Here is a 20,793-nt window from a genome sequence, read left to right on the forward strand (position 1 = left end):
GAAATATTACATAAATTAAGAAAGATATTCTTTAGTGCCCATAAAGTTTAAACGCGCAATGACTCTGTTATCAGTAATCATATTACAAAAAAAAAAAAATACTTTGTTTCAGTAAAAAATATTGTTATATTAATTGCAAATTAATCCTTTCCACTTTAATTTACAGTCTACGGGAGCTAGCAGAAAATTAGAGAGATACATATTACGTTATGACTGAAGACCTTTATAATATTATGAGTGAATTATATGACTAACAAAATTTAAAGTTTTAAAATATTTTGATGAAGAAGCTATTAAAGTAGGAATTGCATAAAGTATTTAATTATTAAAATTTTAACGAACATTAAGATTGGCGAACCGGCTGGTCGCAAAGGCGTCTAGTACCAAACATAGCTGTCTATAATATGGTTTCATTGCCAAAATAGTTCTATTCTAACAATAAGATAGACAATTAGGAAAATGAGCAATGCAGAATTATTTAATACTGCTAGACACCTGCCTATGTCCACTGGGCTTAGTATATAGACAAATGAAAGAACATTACTGGCCTAATTGACAAATGAATAAATTTGAAAAAAAAAAAAAAAAAAATGCAAATACTGTCGATTATAAAATTTTGGGGCTAATATTATCTTAGCACTTTGCCAAGTTTAATTGGATGCGTTCTGCTCTATTTCATTGCATTCAATTTGTTATTATAATATTTATAAGCATCGCCTGTTTAAATATAACCGTGTACAAATAATTGTGAATCATAATAAAGAAATAAATGCACATTTTCAGAAATTTACTGAAATAAAAAAAAATGAATCATAAAGTGAATTTATCATGATTCAAATAATCATGATAAGTTGAAATTGACGTGAAACATTTCAGCATTTTTGAAATGGATTTTTATCATTTTTTAAATTTTTTCTTATGTAATAATTCTACAAATCTTATCTATCATCTACTGTTTATTCTACATATCATATTTTAAGCACTTTTTGTATAAATTTTCATTTTATTGTTCAATTAATGCTATTTACTTTACTTCTCCGTATTTATGTTTAACATATTATTTTATGAAGTTCAGCTTTTTAAATTTTTTTTTTTTTTATTTTGTTTCAAACTTCTGTCATTGTTAAAGTGTGAAATTAATTAAATCGATCCATTTAGAGTGACCTCATAATGTGTATTGCCTAAATGTGCCAATGCATGGCAGATTATAGGAAGATAAGTGAAATATTCTTTCTATATTTTCAGGATATTAAACAGGATTCTTAAATTATTTACTACTGGAGTTAACTGAACTGCCAATAATACGTTAATTCTTTTAACCAATTTTGGATAAAATAAGCGATTTAATAATACATATTGAATAAAAGAAGTTTAACTTGAAATGCCCCTGAAATTTTTACAGAAGTGATTTAATTTTTTTTCTTTGTAAATATCAAAGCATTTATAAGGTGGAAATATTGTGAAAGTTTTCACATTACTAAAGATCTACTCAATTCTTTTGAAAATGGTAGTTTAAGAAACTAAGTTTAACCCTTTATACTTTGAAAAATAATTCGATGCTTAATTATTCACCTAATGCAGAGACTTGTTTATTGCTCCGAAATATATATATATATATATAATTGTTTTGTTGAATTATCACGTTTAATTAATTTGCATCTTCTTACTACTCTGCAGGTACTTGAATATAAACAGTGAAGGATATAGCGACAAATGCTGTTACACTGCATGTATTTTTATCAATAAAAATTAAATATATAAATAAAACGTCAAAGTGATTCACCGTTTTGAAAGCTGAGTGAGAGTCACCATCCGAGTACAAAGGGTTAAAAGATTGGAGGCGACGCTAAGTGAACGTTGTTCAATACACTGATTCATGTTTGTGAAATTATGAACACATAATTCAAGAAAACATTTTTTTTTCATAAACTCTTTAATAAATATTCAAATTGACAAGATACACTCATTGAATAAAAAGAAAGACAATATCAGTTTCTTAGGAGCAGAAAAGTTGAAAATAGTAGTTGGGCTTGCTAAGTTCAGGACAGCAATTATAATAGGCGGCTTGTATATAAGAGTTCGGAAATGCACTGCGGTTGGCGGAAAAATGGCGTCACGTACACATGAAAGAAATGAATCATCGTATCGGTGGAGAAGCAAAAGTCGTTTTTTTCCCCGCGTATATTTTGTTTTAGATGACAGGTGTTTGGAAGTCTGTCAAAAGCCGTAAAATATCATTGACTTCTTGTCTTCCGTTTAATTTTCAGTTCATACTGAGAAAATCTGACGCATCGCGATTTCAGAACGGAACAACTTGTGAGAAGAAAAATTGAATCCTAGAAAACTATCTTTAGCATTCGTAGACGTATGTTTTTCAGAGGATGATCTAAAACTTTTCTTCTTTTTATACCGTAGAATGACAGTGTTTCGGAAGATGTAGAAACTACTCTTTTGCTTTTAATTTTTAACTGAATCTTAGAATTTACACACAAAATCTTTTTGCCCGAAGATATCGATTTTAAATATTTTGATAAAACGTTGACAGCCAGGAAGTAAGAATACAGAATTTTAATCGAGGATTCTTTAATGCAAGAATTTTGTCATTGCCATCGGTACAGCAATTATAACCTATTAACAATATATCCTAAAGGCTTGACTAAAAAAATAAACAAATAGAATGGTTAAAAATACGTATATGCAATAGAACTTCCCAATTTGAAAACTAGGTAGTGCTTATTCTGTTCAGGTTACCCAGTTGTTGATATAAAGATTCTTGAGGTGTAAGTTTGTATCTGAAGAAAATGGACAAACATTGGAGTGGTGAAATTTTATTCGTTTTTAAGTTTGTTTTTAGAAGATTTTATTGCATATTAAGGACTTGAATATAAACAGTGAGGGATATAGCGACAAAGCCTGTTATCCCATAGGAGCGAAAAAGTTACAGTTAATAGATATCAAAATACTTGAGAGCTTCAATAAAGATCCTCAGACGATATTGCATACAATAAAATAGATTATAAAGGTTAATAAACAGTTATGTAAATTATTTTTATTAACATATTGAAACTATTTATAACATATCGTTTCAACATTTTTTCGAGTTTTGGAACAGGCTCTAGGTTACTTAAGCAGACGGGGGAGGGGCAGTTAAGATTGCTACCAGATTCTACATGGCGCGCTGTTAAATTTTGGAATCTAGTTTTTTGTTAAGGTTCAAAAGAAATCTTTCTGCAATTCGTTTTCGTTTTCTTTTTTCTTTCAACGATTTTTTAAAATATCGTAATGCGGATTCCAACAATTTGTCAAGTTCCATGAAAGTTATTAAAAGTAGTAGAAGCATTTAAAGTAATGGTAAGCATCTCCACCGAAACAATGATACTATAAAAAATAAATTCTTATCATATAGTAAGATATCAATATGCACTTTTTCCATTTAGAGACTACATACTATAAAGACTAGATCAAAAGTTCTGAAATCGAAAGCGACATTTTTTTTTTTATCATTGCAGACGCACAAATAGTTTCTATCTGTTCAGCTACAGATTCAAATGAACAGCGACTTTTGACGTCACAAGTAACTGGAAAGCTTCTATTGTTAATACCCCTTCTTATTCAAAAGAAAATTATTTACAAATATCTGCTTTTCTTTGTCTACCAGAAAAGGTTGAAAAGCATCTACTTTGCTTTTTACAATGTCATGTTACTTTAGAAAAGCTTTAGCAAGACAGATGAATACTTCCGATTACAAGTCTTAACTTTGTATATTAAAATTCATGAATGTTTTTATGTTACTTAGATATATGCCGAGGTTACACTCGGCCAGTTATAAGATGGCTAGTAGGCAGCGCATTCGTTGAAAGGCTGAAAAATGGTGTTCCGTCGATGGCAAGTAATTATCCCTAAGGGACAACAATATGCCGCTGTATTGTATCTTTTTTCCCTCACTGTGTATGCGTTTGTAGAATTTGGCGGTTTTTTTTTTTTTTTTTTTTTTTTTTTTGTTTTTTTTTGCTTAAAAAATTGAAAATTTATCAATTTATGAATTAATTCCGACATTTTTTTTTTTTTTTCATTTTCTTCTTTTTGATGTGAGTTTTTTTCCCTCCATTTTATTTTCCTTTTTTTCCTATAGTTTTCCAAATTTAGGTATGTTGACCTTTTTTTTATTTTACCATGGTTCTTTGTGTAAATATCCATCATTTTATTACGATATGCAGTGAAAAATTCAGGGACGCCAATACGGCAATTTATAGCTAAGCATGGATTGCCTGAATCTGTCTTATGAAATTGTGGCAAACATAAATCAGTCCCTTTCTGCACATGCGGCCATCTTATAAGTGGCCGAGTATAAACCCGGCATTACAGTCAAACCCCGAATAGACATTATTGAATTAAACAGGAATAAGTAGTTGTTTGATAATGTTTGTCCAGTTTAAAAATGAAGACATGATTTTTTTTCAGTGATCCACTTTTCATAATTTTTAAGCATTCTCATTTTTCACATTTCTAAGTGATAAGAAAAAGGATGTACTGATTTCTACTGGCTTTTTGTAAGGCAGAAGTCAAACAAGAGCCATCAAAATTGGAAAGATATAATTTGGATAATAATATTTTGTGTTTATGAAATTCGAAACGATTGTATTTACAAAATTCCAGTTTTATTACTAATTAACTAAAAAGGGTGCGGAATTTCGAGGTTTGCGGTTGATTTTCTTTGAAAAATATTCAACTTACCAAAACGATTTTTATAATATATGAAAATTTAAAAAAAATTCCTAATCATATTTTTATCAGTTTTTTGAATGAATACTTTTTTCTCCAATTAAGAGATCCGTGAAGTTTTTATATTATTTATAATATTTGTGGCAATAATTTTGTAATTATAGAATTTAAATCGTTATTGTTTGTCACCGAATTATTAACTAAATTCTTTCTTTATTTTTTTAATATTAAATTGCTTGTATTTTGTTAACCGATCAAGAAAAAGTTTTTATTGAATACTTGAAAATTTTCTAATTTAAAAGTTAAGATTGCAATCTCAGAAGTAAGAAATAATAAGCTAAATTGTTATAAATTTTTCTTTTTTCTAAAAAAAAAAATTATTTTTTAAGCTTGGTGTTTTATTTATTAAAGTGAATTACCTTTTTCGTGAGTATCTTTAATAAAACTTCCTTTAAGGCACTAACTACATTAGGAATAATCTTTTCACAACATCAAAGATGCAGAAATTTACTTTTTTATGTGCATGTTTCGAAGGAATTAATATGATGATGGATTAGCTCAATTTGTTGTTAACTACGCATTGAACTAATTGTTCTCATTTCTACTCATTATTTTTTTGTTTTGTTTTTACTTGTTTAATTCAAACATTTCCCTTCAAAAATATTTTAATTATTTCTTTGCCTTGTTATTAGAAAGCAGATTAACTGTCTTTACCCCTATTTTTATATCACTAAGATAGGTCAAAATTATGCAGTTTTACTTTTTGATTAATCGGGATTTGACTGTATCTGTGCCTTTTCTCCAGGAATACAATTCTTCCTTTCATAGATTTATTTATTGGTTAGAGAGAAGAAAGTATATTCAAACAAACGTTAAAACATTTTTCACTATAAACAGTTGTAAAAGGAACTGATACGTTAGAATTAATCATCAAACATAAAATACTGTTAATAACTGTAACAAAATTGTTTTCGGATTTATGAATTAACTCTTGACAACAAGAGAAAGAAAATATGAATTCCTCGGTTATAGAATCATTGTTATTTGTTTAACCAGAAAATTTTATAATGGGTGATCTTTTCTAAGATTTTTTTGTCTTCTAAAATATGATACATTTAAAAAATATTTTTAATTTTTATTTATATTAACGTTATACTGTCGGAAATATTAATATTTTTGAATAGCAAATATAATTATAAAAAAAATGCATTTTTTAATTATTTTTGTTGCCAGACAAATTTTTTTTTGAGGCCTAAGATAGGCAATTTAATTACGATATCACTATTTTTTAGAAATAATTTTTATAAACAAATTTAGTTGGAATTTTTTAATGAATATTAAAATATTACAAAGTAACATTTTAATCGTCACGATCTAAAATGAAATAATTAAACTTTTGAAATATTCTTATGTCGTGGTTAGGGATTGCAATACCGGTATACCGGGATACCGAATACCGGTATTTTGAGCCATTTTACAATTTTGTAATACCGGTATTCACAAGTTTAAATACCGGTTTTTCGGTATTTACTAGAAATTTTTAAAATTGTCTCCACTATATGTTCAGGGATCGCCAACATAGCAAAATAGTATACATTTTTGTTTTTAATGTCTCCCTAACGGGCGAAATTAATTAATTAATTAATGGCTTAAATCTAAATTAGCGAAACATGGATTGTCCCTCAAAGAAGATATTGTATCCATAACGACTAATGGAGCAACAGTTATGAAAAAAGTTGGAAAGTTGATTGCTGCAAATCAGCAATTGTGCTATGCTCATGGAATTCAATTAGGAGTAATAGATGTATTATACCAAAAAAATAAATAAAGAAATAACAGAAGAATTTAAATGCTGTGGATATAGAAACTTCGGATTCCGACATTGAAGACAGTAAGAGTGAGAGTGATATTGACAATGTAATTGTTGAAGAAGATATTGCTAATGAAGATGAAATACTGACCCATCAAGAATTGCTTCCTATAATTTATGAAGTTCGAAAAATTATTAAGATATTTAAACGTTCCCTTACAAAAAATGCCATATTACAAAAATATATACTAACTGAAAATAAAACACAATATATGTTAATAATAGATTCTAAGACACGTTGGAACAGTTTACTCCTAATGATGGAACGATTTTTGAAATTTAGAAATCCAATCCAAAAAGCAATAATCGACTTAAACCTGTAAACTAATTTTTCAGATAGTGAATTCGACTTAATATCCAGAACTATATCAGCTTTACTTCCAATAAAACTGACTATAGAGGCATTATGTCGGAGACATTTTAATTTATTAACAGCTAATGCAACAATAAATTTCATGTTGCAGTCATGAAAGAACAGCACACATCACTATCTGAAGAATTACATATTACATTGAAAAATCGCGCAGAAGAAAGGCATACCGAAATAGAAAATGTTTTATGGTATTTACATAATTATAATGATTTTAAAAATAAAAATGAAAAAGAAAAGAAAATAATCAATACAATTTTTTTATCCACAAACCTATCCTTATTCAGAAGAATTCGGTTCAGTTATCGAAGATTATGATGACACTAATGTCGATAGTGAAAAGGAATTGTCTCTTGAGCAAAAATAAGAATTAGAGATAAATAAAAAAAAATTCAACGAATCAAAATACAATACAGAAATTAGCTATATTCAAAGCTATCTGACGAGAAATTGATTTATTTGAAAATGAGGGATTTAGAGATAAATACTTGGAAAAAGTATATCGCGCATTGCTAACAGTACCACCAACTAGCGTAGATGCCGAAAGAGCGTTTTCGACAGCTGGTAATTTTCACACAAAATTACTTTTCAGACTTAAAGGCAGTACAATTGATGCATTATGTTTTTTAAGATCACATTTCAAAAATGTGTAATAGTACCACAGACTAAATAGTGATATTTACACTTTTTTGGTGATTGAAATAAATAAGATTTTCCTTTACTTTTTTGTGATTCTTTATATACTGTTATAATTTATAAGTTACATATTATTTTTGTGATATTTACACTCTCTTATAAAACTGGCAAATAAAACAAAGAAACACCTGCGTTTTCTTTCTTTTTCTAAAATTTCTAATACCGGTATTAAAACCGGTATCCCGGTATTAAGATCTAAAAAATACCGAATACCGGTATTGAAATTTTGGTCCGGTATTGCAATCCCTAGTCGTGGTTCATGATGTTATTAATTAACAATCTGAAAATGAAATATTATGAACCTTTAATCATAACATTTTTATATTTGGATAAATATGTTATGTTTACTTGTTCATAATAAATGTTAATGAAAATAAATGATTGATGAACATATAAACATAGTGTCCATATTTGTACATGAAACATAATCTCATAAACTAAATCACATTTCAAAATGACTTTTTTTTAACATTTTAAATGATATCAAATGACTCTGATATCACCTGTCTATTTTTGACGAACTCTACGACACGCATTCTTTCGCATACATTCTTAAAGAATTAACTTAAAGAATGTTCTTCGTTCATCAAATTTTCAGAAGTTTTGTACTTGAATTTTTGGCCTTTAAGAAACAAACATGAATTTAGTTGATTTTCTTGAAAAACAACTAAATATTTTATAATTATACACCAGAACTTGTTCTTTAGTAATTATCATGTGTTTCTCATAGTCGAATACACGATAGTGCACCATTATCAAGTCGTTCAAACAAGCGATTCAACGACTTCCAAGGGTACTTTTTCCAATGGTTCTGACTGCGATAGCTCTGTTGTCGAAGTTTTATCAGTAGTTTCATAGCAACCAGCTACTGCCTTTGGTTTTGGTGGAAATAGGAGACTGCAGTTGGTGCAATTGATGCAATCAGCTGCTCTTTCCTTTTCTTCTAGTTTCTCCAGTTCAGGTCTCAGAGCTTTGTCCAATTCTTCTTCCAAGTTTGATTCTTCATCTTCTTCTCGCATTTCATCTTCTTCTTCTCTACTGGAAGAACTGGTTTCTGGGCAGTTTTTCCTGTGAGTATCAGAAGACGATGACCTGTGGCTATGACTAGATTCCTGTTGGAGAGATGATACTGGTGGTGATATTGTCAGAGTCGGTCCATATTTGCGATTCGAACCAGTGGGAGTCCATACCTAAAGAAAAACGTAAAGCTTATTATTATATTAACATGTTCTTCACTGTGAAGCTCTTTCGAAAGAATGTCAATGTCTTTTTCAGTTAAGATATTAATAATCAATGCTAGAAATGGTAATTTTTTTTTCACAAAAGAAATTTTGAAATATTTTATTGTGCATTGTAGATTACTTTGTAATTAAAAAAAAAACTTACTTTAGTTGAAGTGTTAAATCGTGGCGTTATTTTTTAACGCAATTGCTTATTTCATTTATTTCTATATAAAATTTCCGATAATTTGCTTGGATTGTCCAAAATATGTGCATAAAATGAATAACTATTATGTGAAAAATCAATAATAAGAGCAAAATAATATGACCCACATAAATTAATATACTTGTATTTATTTGTCTTGATGGAATTATCATAAGATTGTGAATAGGGTGAAAAAGAAACATTGAATTCGAGCCATGAGGACAATGGAAACATAATGTTTATCGGTCAGAATTAACAATATTGATACTAATGGCATTAATAGCATTCACAGTTGTCTAAACTTCAACTCGTATGCTTAATACCATTTACAATTCCTTAATCAAACATATCTAGACAATAACAGCTTATACTTTTAACACTTCTGATAAATTACAAAATTTTATATTAATTAATATGAGTGTATTAAATGTGAACATAAAAATCATTCAAAGTGTGTAAATCTTTTAGGATACCATATATTAAACGACCATTTTAAAACATTAAACATCGAATTAGGTTATTTGAAACAACAAAGATGCTTCTGAACGAGGAATTAAATTATTCAGATCAGTAATATGTAATTAAGTTCTGTTTTTGAACAAAATCATATTTTCTGATAAATGAATATTCATTCTAATAGCACAAGATATCCCATAATATTGCTTCATATCTTCACGATATGTTATGGCATTCAAAATATCGAGGGAACATTATACGGTACTTTGTGCCAAAAGGGAAGTAGCTTGATCTCCCAATTTAACTATTCCTAGCCACACAACGAATTTTTAGCAATATTTCTGTGTTAATTGGATGGCATATGCAGCAACGTCTTACGATTAGATTAGATTGGGAAGAAGAGTAATTTTACCTGATCTCTGTGCACGCAGGAGAGAGTGACCCCCAGCTTCTGGTTGTAGTCCACGGCCAGAGTCCTCGGCCTGTTGTTGTTGGTGATGAGTCCCGTTTTGTGGTAGCTGACGCAGGATCTGACCGAGCTGTGGGAGTTGGAGTTCCTGCAGAAAATAGGCGTCTGCTGACTGCGCTTCTCGAAGTCCTTCACGCAGCAGAAACAGCAACAGCAGATGCACCAAAGGGAGGGGGGACCGGCGCACAGCTTCTCACGGAATGCGACGCGAAATCGGTTCGACATCACGCTGTACAAAATGGGGTTGATGGTGGAATTGAAGTAGTAAAAACAACCTGTAGGCAGAAAAGTCACATCAGTCTGTTATTATAATTTCAGAAATTTTGCAATGGTCAACCACAGCCCAAGTTGAACTCATATAAAAAGATACGAGCGATCGCATTGGCCAATGGATGAAGTATTTCTCTTGTCTTAGAGCTATAGTATCATGACATAAAACCACTTTCATTTTAAATGTAGAATGTTGGTGTTGAAATTCTTTTAAAATATATCAATTACTTTTAACAGGGTTTTTTTAAACTGAATTTAACGATAAAGCTATCTTTTCTGTCAAGAGTTGTCACTGTTTAACTGTAAAACCGTAAAACTAACATATTTTGTACACTTGTTTAACTTTAAAATTAACTATAACTATGAGAAGAAAAAAAATTGAAATATTTGTCTCTTTGTGTACAGTAATGGATAGGTCACTCGTTAATGTTTATATTATTAGGAAGCAAAAGGCAATCTGTATGATTTTGTTTACTTTTCATTATTGGAAGCGATAAATCTGTCTTTGTGATGCTTGATTAACTAATTTGCAGCTTTTTTGCTTACATTTTTTATGAATAAATTTAAATTTCTTTCCACTTTAGCAGACAGCGGAACGTGAGTTATCTAATGGGATAATCAGCTGTCCAATTTAGCTTAGCATTTCATTTTTCTTTGCATTTCTATCAAAACCGATCAATTATCCTAATCCGTCTTTCAGTGAAAATTATTTAAATCCCCAAGACCATCTGAGGTATCATTAAAGGGCTAAAGACAAATAGTTTGCCTAATCAAACGAAGAGAGTACCACAGAATGAATTTCTGAGTTTTTATACTTTCTTTCCTTCCTTGCTCTCTCTCTCTCTCTCTCTCTCTAAATTTCTATCTTTTTGTTGTTGATAGTTTTCAAAACAAAAATTAATTATACGTCACTGAAGAAAAACTGCTATTAAGTGAATGCATCTTTTGTTTACAAATCAATGTAGAAAAAAGAAATAGAACTATGTCTGCTACGTTTTTTTCACTTGTTTTTTTCCAAATTTACTTGAGAAGTAATAACTCTAATTAAGATGAAATGTTACCTGCTAATGTGAAAAGATTTTGGTTGATGTGCTTTAACGTGTCCGTCCATTCTCCGTAGAGAGTGACGTACAGAAAGAGAAGCCTTTGGGCGTGGAATGGAGCCCAGCACACGAAGAAAGCAATTACGACAGCGGCTGGAAAAATAAAACAGTACATGAGTAAACACTTCTTTACTGGCACAATACAAAAAAGTTCAACTAATACAAATACAAATGACCAGTTATTCGATTATTCTTTGAAAGGAAGTGCTTTGCGTAAATCATTTTTACTTCCTCGTATACGAAGCATAAAGAAATCACTGTAATCGTCAAGGAATTCGAACTCGAGATTTTGACGAATTTTCACATTTTAAAACTCTCTGAAAAACGCAATTTGGAAAATATCTGTCTGTCTGTGACAAAGATAACTCAAAAACCCTTTGAACTGGATGGATGAAATTTGGCATATAGTCTTTACACCAAATTTGCAGATTTCTATCAAATTTTTAGCAAAGTTCGTTGAGAGGAAGTCTGCCTGTCCGGCAGTTCGAATATTAATTAAGATGAAAACTATAAAATGAAGAGAACTAGACAAATAAAATATTCTGTATACAGATTTAGCAACTATAGACTAAATAACTATTATATTTTGTGCTAAATCCACCAAGAGGTTGAACATCTGTCGATCTTTTTTTTTTTTTTTTTCAGAATTATGTAAACGCGATAGTTGAAAAGCACAGTGACAAATATATCAAATTTGGTACTTTAATTTGAGAATACAAGTGTCGTTTTGGGTCAGATGTTTGTTTTAATCGTTTGAGAAAAATAGAACCAAATATCAAATTTTTGTTTTAGATGCGTTTTTTCCATACCGAGTGAATCCAAAATTTGACACAAAACTACACTTGTAGTTACGAAATCACATACCAAATTGGATATATTTAAGTCATTGCGCCTTTGAGTTACCGCGTTTATATGGTTCTTAAAATATAAACCGACTGATGTTGTTGGTCTTACTCTTGTTGGATTTGGCTGTTTACTTGGATACATGCGATTACTGAAAAGCACAATCAGATGGACTTGTCTCCTAGAAGCTTTCTCACATATTCCATAATAAAGATGACATCCTCCTTCTTCCAGCATAAAAACTGTGGAGGAGAACGCCACGAGTGCTCAGAGTTCTATTTTCAGAATATCACAAAAGAGTGTATTGTGATTCGTAATTTAGAAAAGAAAATCGAATACACATTTTGAGCGCCTTGAGTATGCGACTTTAACAATCCCACATACTAAATTTCACTCATTTAAGTCATTTCGTTTTTGATTTATGCTTGTGTAAAGATGAACGACAGGCAGTAAATACCTTGACGGATTTGGTTCCAAATTTGGTACATATCAACATTTTAGACGTTATATCTGTTGGCGCATGCGTGCTCCCAACCGGTCATGTGATCACGAGTGTAAACAAGGGGAAACCCGGGGAGACGCCGTCAGGATTGCGGCAATAACGGACGTGGGTAATCACGGTGCTAAAGTATGAATCGAAACCAACAATAACAAATTTACTGTCATTTATATTAATGTTTTGTGTAGTCTTGTGTGATGTCAATAAATAATTAAAAAAAAGGCAACACTGGTCCGTCGTTATTTTATCAAATGGAATCTGGATTTTAAGCCAGACCAATATCTATTTATCATATTTTATCTATTTAGTTTTTCTTTGTTTTCTAATTATCGCGTTAACTTATATTCGGACAGTCGGACACACAAACTTCGTCTGAATGGATTTCACTCAAAATTCGATAGAGATATCAAAATTTGATGTAAAAGTCATATACAAAATTTAATCTGTCTATCGTAAAGCATTTTCGTGTTCATAGATATAGACATGCATAATTCCAAAAAGAGAATTTTTCAGATTCAGGGTGGCCTAAAACATGGAAAATTGTGAATTAGGCTGGAGTTCGAGATTTTTTGACATCCACACTACTTTCTAATTGGTTATTTCGCATACGAAAAAGATAAAAGCAGAAAAAAAGTCAAAACCATAAATATAAATTTGAAATCAAGTTTACATATTAAAAATATTTAAAATTAAAGCTTTCTTGTTTCTTCGTTCTATATGCAAAATCACCTTCTATTAGCAAATAGTATCTTTAAACGAGAGAATTAAATACAAAAGTAGCGCTATACGAATGTCAAAGCGTAATTGAAAAGTTGTGGACACTTGTACTTTTCAAATATTTGCAATACAATTTGGGAAACACTGGATGGTTCGAGTTTAAAATGAATCGTATGTTGCGAAGTACTTATCGATGTGTGCAATTATTTACACTTTTGAAAGCAAATGTCTAATGTAAGATCCATAACAACGATTACTTCATCCATCTTAAATGTTATTTTGCAGCAGCATGGATCAAATATGGCTTATGTTCCATTAAAATCTGTCATCTAATTCAATGAATCTTATGCTTCATTTTCTTAAGTAAATACTACATGCAAGGAGCCTGCAGAAAGAAAAGTACTTGATAGTGCTAAAAATCAGTTAATTTCATGAAGAAAATAGCAATATGTTCATTTTTCTGCATATTGTCTTTCGAACTATTAGAAACAAGATAACGTTTCTATCAAAATCGGAAATATTTTCAGTCTTTTTTACTTTCCCCTCTATTATTGTGTATACTGCTCTTTTATAAAACCTCTGAAGGAAATCAAATAAACAAGTTCAAAAAGTACTTTTAAAATCTTGTTTTCTTTTAAAATTGGACGCATATTTAGAATATCCTTTCAATAATTACAAATTAAATATCATTTATTGAGCTGTTGGACTCGATAGGTTGTTTTTACTTATTTTATTCAGGCACAAAAAAACGAACAAATAGATGGATGGATTTGGTCCAAAATTTGATGCACATATGGAATTCTGGAGAGTGTATGCCAAAGTTCATCTATATAGCTCGTTGCATTTTAGAATTATCATATTCACTTAAAAATGTAGTTATTGACAGAAAACTTTTTGTTGCAAATTTCATTGAAAATTTGATGTAAATCTATAATAATTAGTAATCATACTAATTCCGAATTTAAGTAACTATATTCGCAAATAAGCAGGCATAGTTTTAAAATTATTTAGTGCTTTTCCCCCACAGTTTAGAAGAGGTTTTAAGTGTGAAGTTTTGACGTTGGGAGCTTTTGACGGTTATAATATTTTCTCTTTGTTATTTTTCGCATACGAAAAAGTAAAATTAGAAAGTTCTTTTTATTTATTTCATAAAGTACATATAAACTTAAATTACTTCCGTCTGTATAGATCTTTGAGTTTGACCCGTATTTGTACAAGTCTTAATGCAGAACAAATCAATAACCCCTATAGCTTTTCACTGATTATTTTAAAACAAAACTAAATATCTAATCTGGGTTTCAATTGTGCTTTTGAGATATGTCTTGTCATTTAACTCCACACTAAAAATCTTTGTAAAGGAAAAAAAAGAAAAAAATAATTTAAAAAAAATCCATTTTGAAATGTTTTGATCTATTCACTTAATGAAAAAAAAAGTTACAGTTTAATTGAAATTTAATTAACAAAAAGAAATTTAAGAGCAAAAAAGGTAGCATGTTATTTTATTAATCAATATATTAATCAAAACTTACTAAAATGGCAAAAATTACTGTAATATAGTAATGAATAACTGTTTTGTTCAAAGTTAATATTGCAAAATGCAACACAAAAAGTATTCTGATACATTTTCATCACCGAAAGTCATTTATTGAGATAGTGAAATAATGTTTCTCAAGATAATGCAAAATTACATTAATCCGTTTTATTGCAATTTTTAAAAATTAAATGGAACAAATATCCTATTTTTAAACTACATGAAAACAGTTTTCGGATAAATCTCGTTATTTCGATGCATAAACAGATAATGAGAGTGATATTCGAACTGATATTACTCGTCCGATTTTTACACTACACCACCAAAGGAGTTTTGATTGATATCGATTTAGCGTACACATTTATACACCAGATCCCGGATGGAATCGGGTCTCGAACCTATAGTAGTCTTCTTATTCGAAGCTGAGATTCAACCACTACATCACCGCCACCTCTTTATGCACTCCTAAACTTTCTTAAATAAGATTTTCCTCATTACATTGAAGCACTGATGAGTATGAACTCTCGGTTCCGTTACGTTTCTAACGCAAAGTTATCTAATTAAATGTTACATAAAAGTATTCTGAAGATGATGCTAAAAATAATGACGATTCTGTTTAGTTAAATATTTAAAATATATGTGCTAGATATTTAAAAGAGGGGGGATCCAGTGCGAATGGTCTACCCATAACTTTCTTGCATACTTTCTAATAAAAATATTCTACCTCCTCCCCTTTCACTAAAGTTATGGACCTTAGGCAAGACCAAAATCCAAGAGTGTTCAGAAATTTTATTTTCACCATCTCGACATAAGAATTGTATGATTCGCTGTATAGTAAATGAAAGCATCACTTGTGTATTAACTGCATGGCACTAGCGAACAATAGTTATAAAATATCACTCTTTGGCAGTTTGTCGCGAATTATGGGCATTCGATTAATAAACAAGCATTTCCGATCATCGAACGTGTATTTTAGACGCTTTTGATTGACCCATTGAAACTAAAATGTCTCATAGAACTAAATTGCATCCAGAAGATCAATAAATTTCATTTATTTAAAACATTGTCGTTTTAATTTATTGTATTTACATGCATGAGAATATACAAACCGACAGGCGGTAATTTTTTTTTTAAAGATTTGCCTCAAAATTTGATAAAAATCTACACTTTAGATTTTAAAACTTTGAACCAAATTTTATCCACTCAAGTCTTAATGTTTTATATTTATCACGTTCACTTGTACTCGGACAGACAGACTTACGTTTGAAATGAAATGAAATGTACAAATGTGATGTGAAGTCCATGAGTTATATTTCATCCTGTTAGCACAAAGCCATGTTCATAAATAGATAGAAAAACAACAGACAGACAGACATAATTCTAAAAATGTGTGTTTGGAACTCAGAGATGTTTGAAACATGGAGATTCCTTAAAGTCTCCAACTCAAACTTTTTGAGGATAACTATACTTTTTCTTTATGCATTTAGTACACAAGAAAGTAAGTCGATTTGCACGTTGTATCAAAAAGTTAAATGGTAAATTTGTGCATGTTTGTTTTTCTCAAGTTGGCATCGAGCCAATCTTACAGGATAGTTGTAATTTTGTAGTTGGCAACAGCATCAGCTGTTGTTTAATTCTTCGTAAGAATACCTTCGACTTCATGCTTGTTTTGTTGACTCCAAACTTTATTTGCGGGTACAATCGCACGGGTGAGTTATTTTTTATGTAATCACCTTTAAAATAAACTTACAACGCCGCTAAATGAAGCCAATGTTTAGTTTTCTAGTTTATTTTTAAATTTAATTCTATTTTAATCAATGCAAAATTTTAAAGTTACCTTTTTAAAATTTGTAGGGTAAAATAAAAGCAACAATATCGATAGAAATAATGATAATATATACTCCTATTCCTTTTGCAATTCATATTCAGAAATGATTTATGTTATTGATGTTAATTTTTTTTATTAAAGTCGGGGGAAAAAATTAAGAATGTACTGGAGGAGAAGCTCCATGTAGAATTTACATGTGGATGACAAATGGCGCTACTAATTTTTGATAAGTATTTGTTTATCCAAAATCTACAAATTAATTAATTACTATTAAAATAAGTATTGAGAGTTCTAAAACGTCCTAAGGAGTTTAATATAGGAATTCAAAAACTGTACGAAGTAAAATTATATGTATTTTGCTTTTTCTTACATATACATAAACATATACTATCAGGTGGCGGTTAGTATTATGTATAAAGATGCAAATAAAAGTTAAAGAAATTGTTTAAATTGTATGAAGTAAAAAAATGTAACATAAAATGAAGATTATATTTTTAAACCGAGAATGATGGTTATACAGGGCAATTTTAACTTTTTTATCAAGTATAATTGGACACGTTCTTGTAAATTTCATTGCATTAACTTAACATGATAATATTTTTCCGGGTGTTTGACTCGATGATATTTTGTACAAAGTGAATGAATGTCGTGCAATCTTGAAATATGGGGGTGGTGCCGGGGGGGGGGTTGATATGTGATGTTTTATAAACCACTGTAGCTGAAAAGGAAACCGGAAATCGGATGTTTTCCAACATTTTATCAAATACATGCTTCCCTGAATTATAATCTATTTCATAATATGTTCTATCAGCAAACTATGTGAATTAGAATACGTTTTGAGTAGTTTTTATGCTAAAAGGATTGACAATTACTTCTGCTTTTGAACATTGTTTCTGTTTACAAAGCATTTTTGGTACAAGACAAATGAAAACTTTAAATGAATTTTTTGAAAAACTTGGATTTTGTAAAAAATTTCATACGAAAAACATATCTTATAAACTTATTAATATATTACCTTGAAATTTTGCATATATGTTACCTTAAGTGTTCCAAAGAAAATGAACTAGGGATGTAACTTTGAACTGACTAGTTTTTCTTTTAGAGCTGCATAATGTAATTTTCAACAATGAATTTTGTGAAATTTTTGATACAGAAATACTTGGATAGTTATAACGTTTTGAAAATGCTCATATTTCTTAGATTCTAGTTCATTCCCTTCACTATAGCTGTAAGTATGTTGTGTATAAAAATAATTGGAATATGTGCAATAGAATTTTTTGTAGGGTGTTTTGCTTTTTGTTGCCATTTTCCCTATTTTTTATCCAAATTGACACATTTTACAGAATCTCAATTGACACAGAATTTCCTAATCAACGTTTTTCATTATTTGTAATCACATTGATCCAGAAAATGAACTGAAATAGCTCTTTAGAAAGATTTTTCAAAAATTCTGTCTCCCTAGGTAGACAGATACCTTAAGATAATACAAAGGCTTCTTTTTGTAAAATAATTGTTTTGGAAGATATGAACATCAATATTCGCTTGAAATCATAACTATTGCCATTTGGCAACGGTGAAGTCCATTTTTGCGCTCGATTGAACTTTCTGTTTGAAGCCTATTGATTTCTTTTATCTCTTCTTTCCTATGATGGAATAGACTTATTGGCGAGCCCTCTCCCGAACATCACTAATAATATTTTGCAACTCCATTGATTAGCCACGCGACGCGTTGAATCAATGCAGCTATAAAAATGGTTAATAAAGAAGTCTGAAATTCGTTCGATGGTTTATTTACATTTGATTGTTGCCATTCGGCAATAATTAATAAGAGCTGTTTTCATGCTGCGTACTGCAGACACACACACACACACACACACACACACACTCACACACACGTACGCACACACTCAGAATTTGTATTCTTTACAAACATTTTAATTTGGCAACTAAGAAAATAAGGATTTTTTTATCGACTTTCTTGCGGTTCTTGTCAGCAGACTAGTCTGCCTAGTTGGAAATCCGCCACTGCTTTTAGGGGGAATAAGAATTAAAAAAGAGACACTTTCGTATGTAGTCGGAGCAGTTATGCAATTCGGAACCAACTATCGTTTCATGAATTTCGGATTTGTTATCAAAAACACATTATTTATCTTTCAAAGCGAAATCCGTTCTAATCCGTTACGTTAAAGTCTGTAAGAAAATGCAGTCATGAATTTTGGAATAATGCAACGTTAGGTTTTTATTTACTTATTTATTTCTCACAAAGAAAGAAAAGTATTGCAATTGTTAAAAAAATGCGACACCTATATTTTGATCTTAGACCTTCATTAGAAAAGTTCATTTTTGGAATTTTAGTAGCTTTTGGAAAAAATTCAAAAGAGTAACAAGATAGAAGGTTCACATTTTGCTTCTGGTGTTTGCGCCAAAATTGCGGGTATGAATCAAATTTTGAATGGAATGAATCACCCACCTGTCTGCCCTCTGTGTGTGTATGTACACAATATATGATGGACGAAATGCAACGAAAAGTTTAATGCCTTAATAAGTTAATCATACAGTCATCAAATTATCGCTTCTCAGACTTTTAAACTGATATTAAATCATTCTGAAATGTTATAATTCGATATAAAATCCTCAAATAGCTCAAATATCTTATGGATTTTTAGCTGAATCATTAGGACAGGATATTCTCGAAACCAGAATTGTCATTTAATTAGACAATAAAAAATATAACTCAATCAAAGAGTCATAATTATCAATCGCCATATTTATAAATACGTGCAGAATTTCGGATAAAAATCATTTTGAAGCGAACTTGCCCTTTTCTCGATTCATGTGTTCACGAACATGACTTCTTCGAAGCATATTTTGCACAAGGAAGAAGCGATGACAAAAAAAGATATTGCGATACAAGAGCAAAGTGACAGTTTTTTTTCCCTTTTGTGGTTTTATTACGAGATTCCTAAAGGGTTTTTGTTAAAACATGTTGTTTCTATACTTCGTATCCAAGAAAGTAAAAACATCTTTATAATTATTAGTAATGATTTCTTTACATTCAAATATAAGCATCTAATTACCATGAAAGAATATAAAAAATAATAAATTGCAAACAAATGTAACGGTAAAAATTATTATCTGAAGAAACTTTTGAAATGGAATGAATAATGAATAGTTATAACTCCAATACAACATAAAAAGTAATTTTTTATAATTCCATTAATGATTTTAGTAATTCAATGTATAAACAAATTATAATATTTTATAATTTAATTTTATTATTATATTTTATATAAGCAAAAAACATTTTAAATCGATATGCCAGTTGTCCTCGTTTCGTCCACCGGTCTGAGGCAGCTGCCTATTCGGAAATCCGCCTTTGATGTGCTTATAAATATGGAAGTAAATAAGAAATTTGGAAAGAAAACAGGTACATTTAGAAATGCTACTTCGGAATTGGTTCTCAGCTGCATTTGCGTGATTGTCCGCAATTTAATTGTAGCCGGAGTTTATGTTGGTCTAAGTAATGAGAGCAAATGATGATTGACAGCATTTTCGCCACTTAATGACGGGACGGTGCACATGGGATTAGCGTCAAGCGGCTGGGTTAAATGAAGGCACGAATAATAAATACTAGCCGCATTAAAGATAAATATTTTAATTCCATCGCAATTTTCTCAGAAATCAAATTTGTGATCTGGGATTTATTTTGACAACTGAAATTTATCATTTCCTTGGGATTTATTTTATTGTATATTAAGAGAGAGAGGGTAAAGCGATCTCATGGGTCGCTTTATTATCTTTATAGCGGTATCACCGATGGAATAAATTTACGATTCTTTTTATTTTTTGTCCCCAATCTGATATAATTTTTATACACTTTTATGTAATACAACTATTTTCATGTTAATCAATTTCATGTGAATAAAAATTAAATTTTATTATAGATTTTTAATTCAAAGCAGAAATGTAAGAGTTCTGAAATATTTCTATTTTT

The 20,793-nt window shown here is 30.1% G+C and overlaps 1 protein-coding gene across 1 annotated transcript in view; it reads right to left on the reverse strand.

Moving 5' to 3' along the window:
* Positions 1 to 3,994: 3,994 nt before the first annotated feature.
* LOC129963147 (neuropeptides capa receptor-like) overlaps positions 3,995 to 20,793 on the reverse strand; it is a 154,979-nt gene continuing 138,180 nt past the window's right edge. Inside the window, exons 3-5 of the mRNA XM_056077250.1 lie at positions 11,340 to 11,474; positions 9,952 to 10,283; positions 3,995 to 8,848 (exon numbers count right to left, since the gene is read on the reverse strand). Of these exons, the coding sequence (XP_055933225.1) occupies positions 8,423 to 8,848; positions 9,952 to 10,283; positions 11,340 to 11,474 (893 nt within the window). The 3' untranslated portion in view covers positions 3,995 to 8,422. The remainder of the gene's footprint in view (positions 8,849 to 9,951; positions 10,284 to 11,339; positions 11,475 to 20,793) is intronic.

The sequence above is a fragment of the Argiope bruennichi genome, chromosome 3, assembly GCF_947563725.1.
Source record: "Argiope bruennichi chromosome 3, qqArgBrue1.1, whole genome shotgun sequence".
Lineage (NCBI taxonomy): Eukaryota > Metazoa > Arthropoda > Arachnida > Araneae > Araneidae > Argiope > Argiope bruennichi.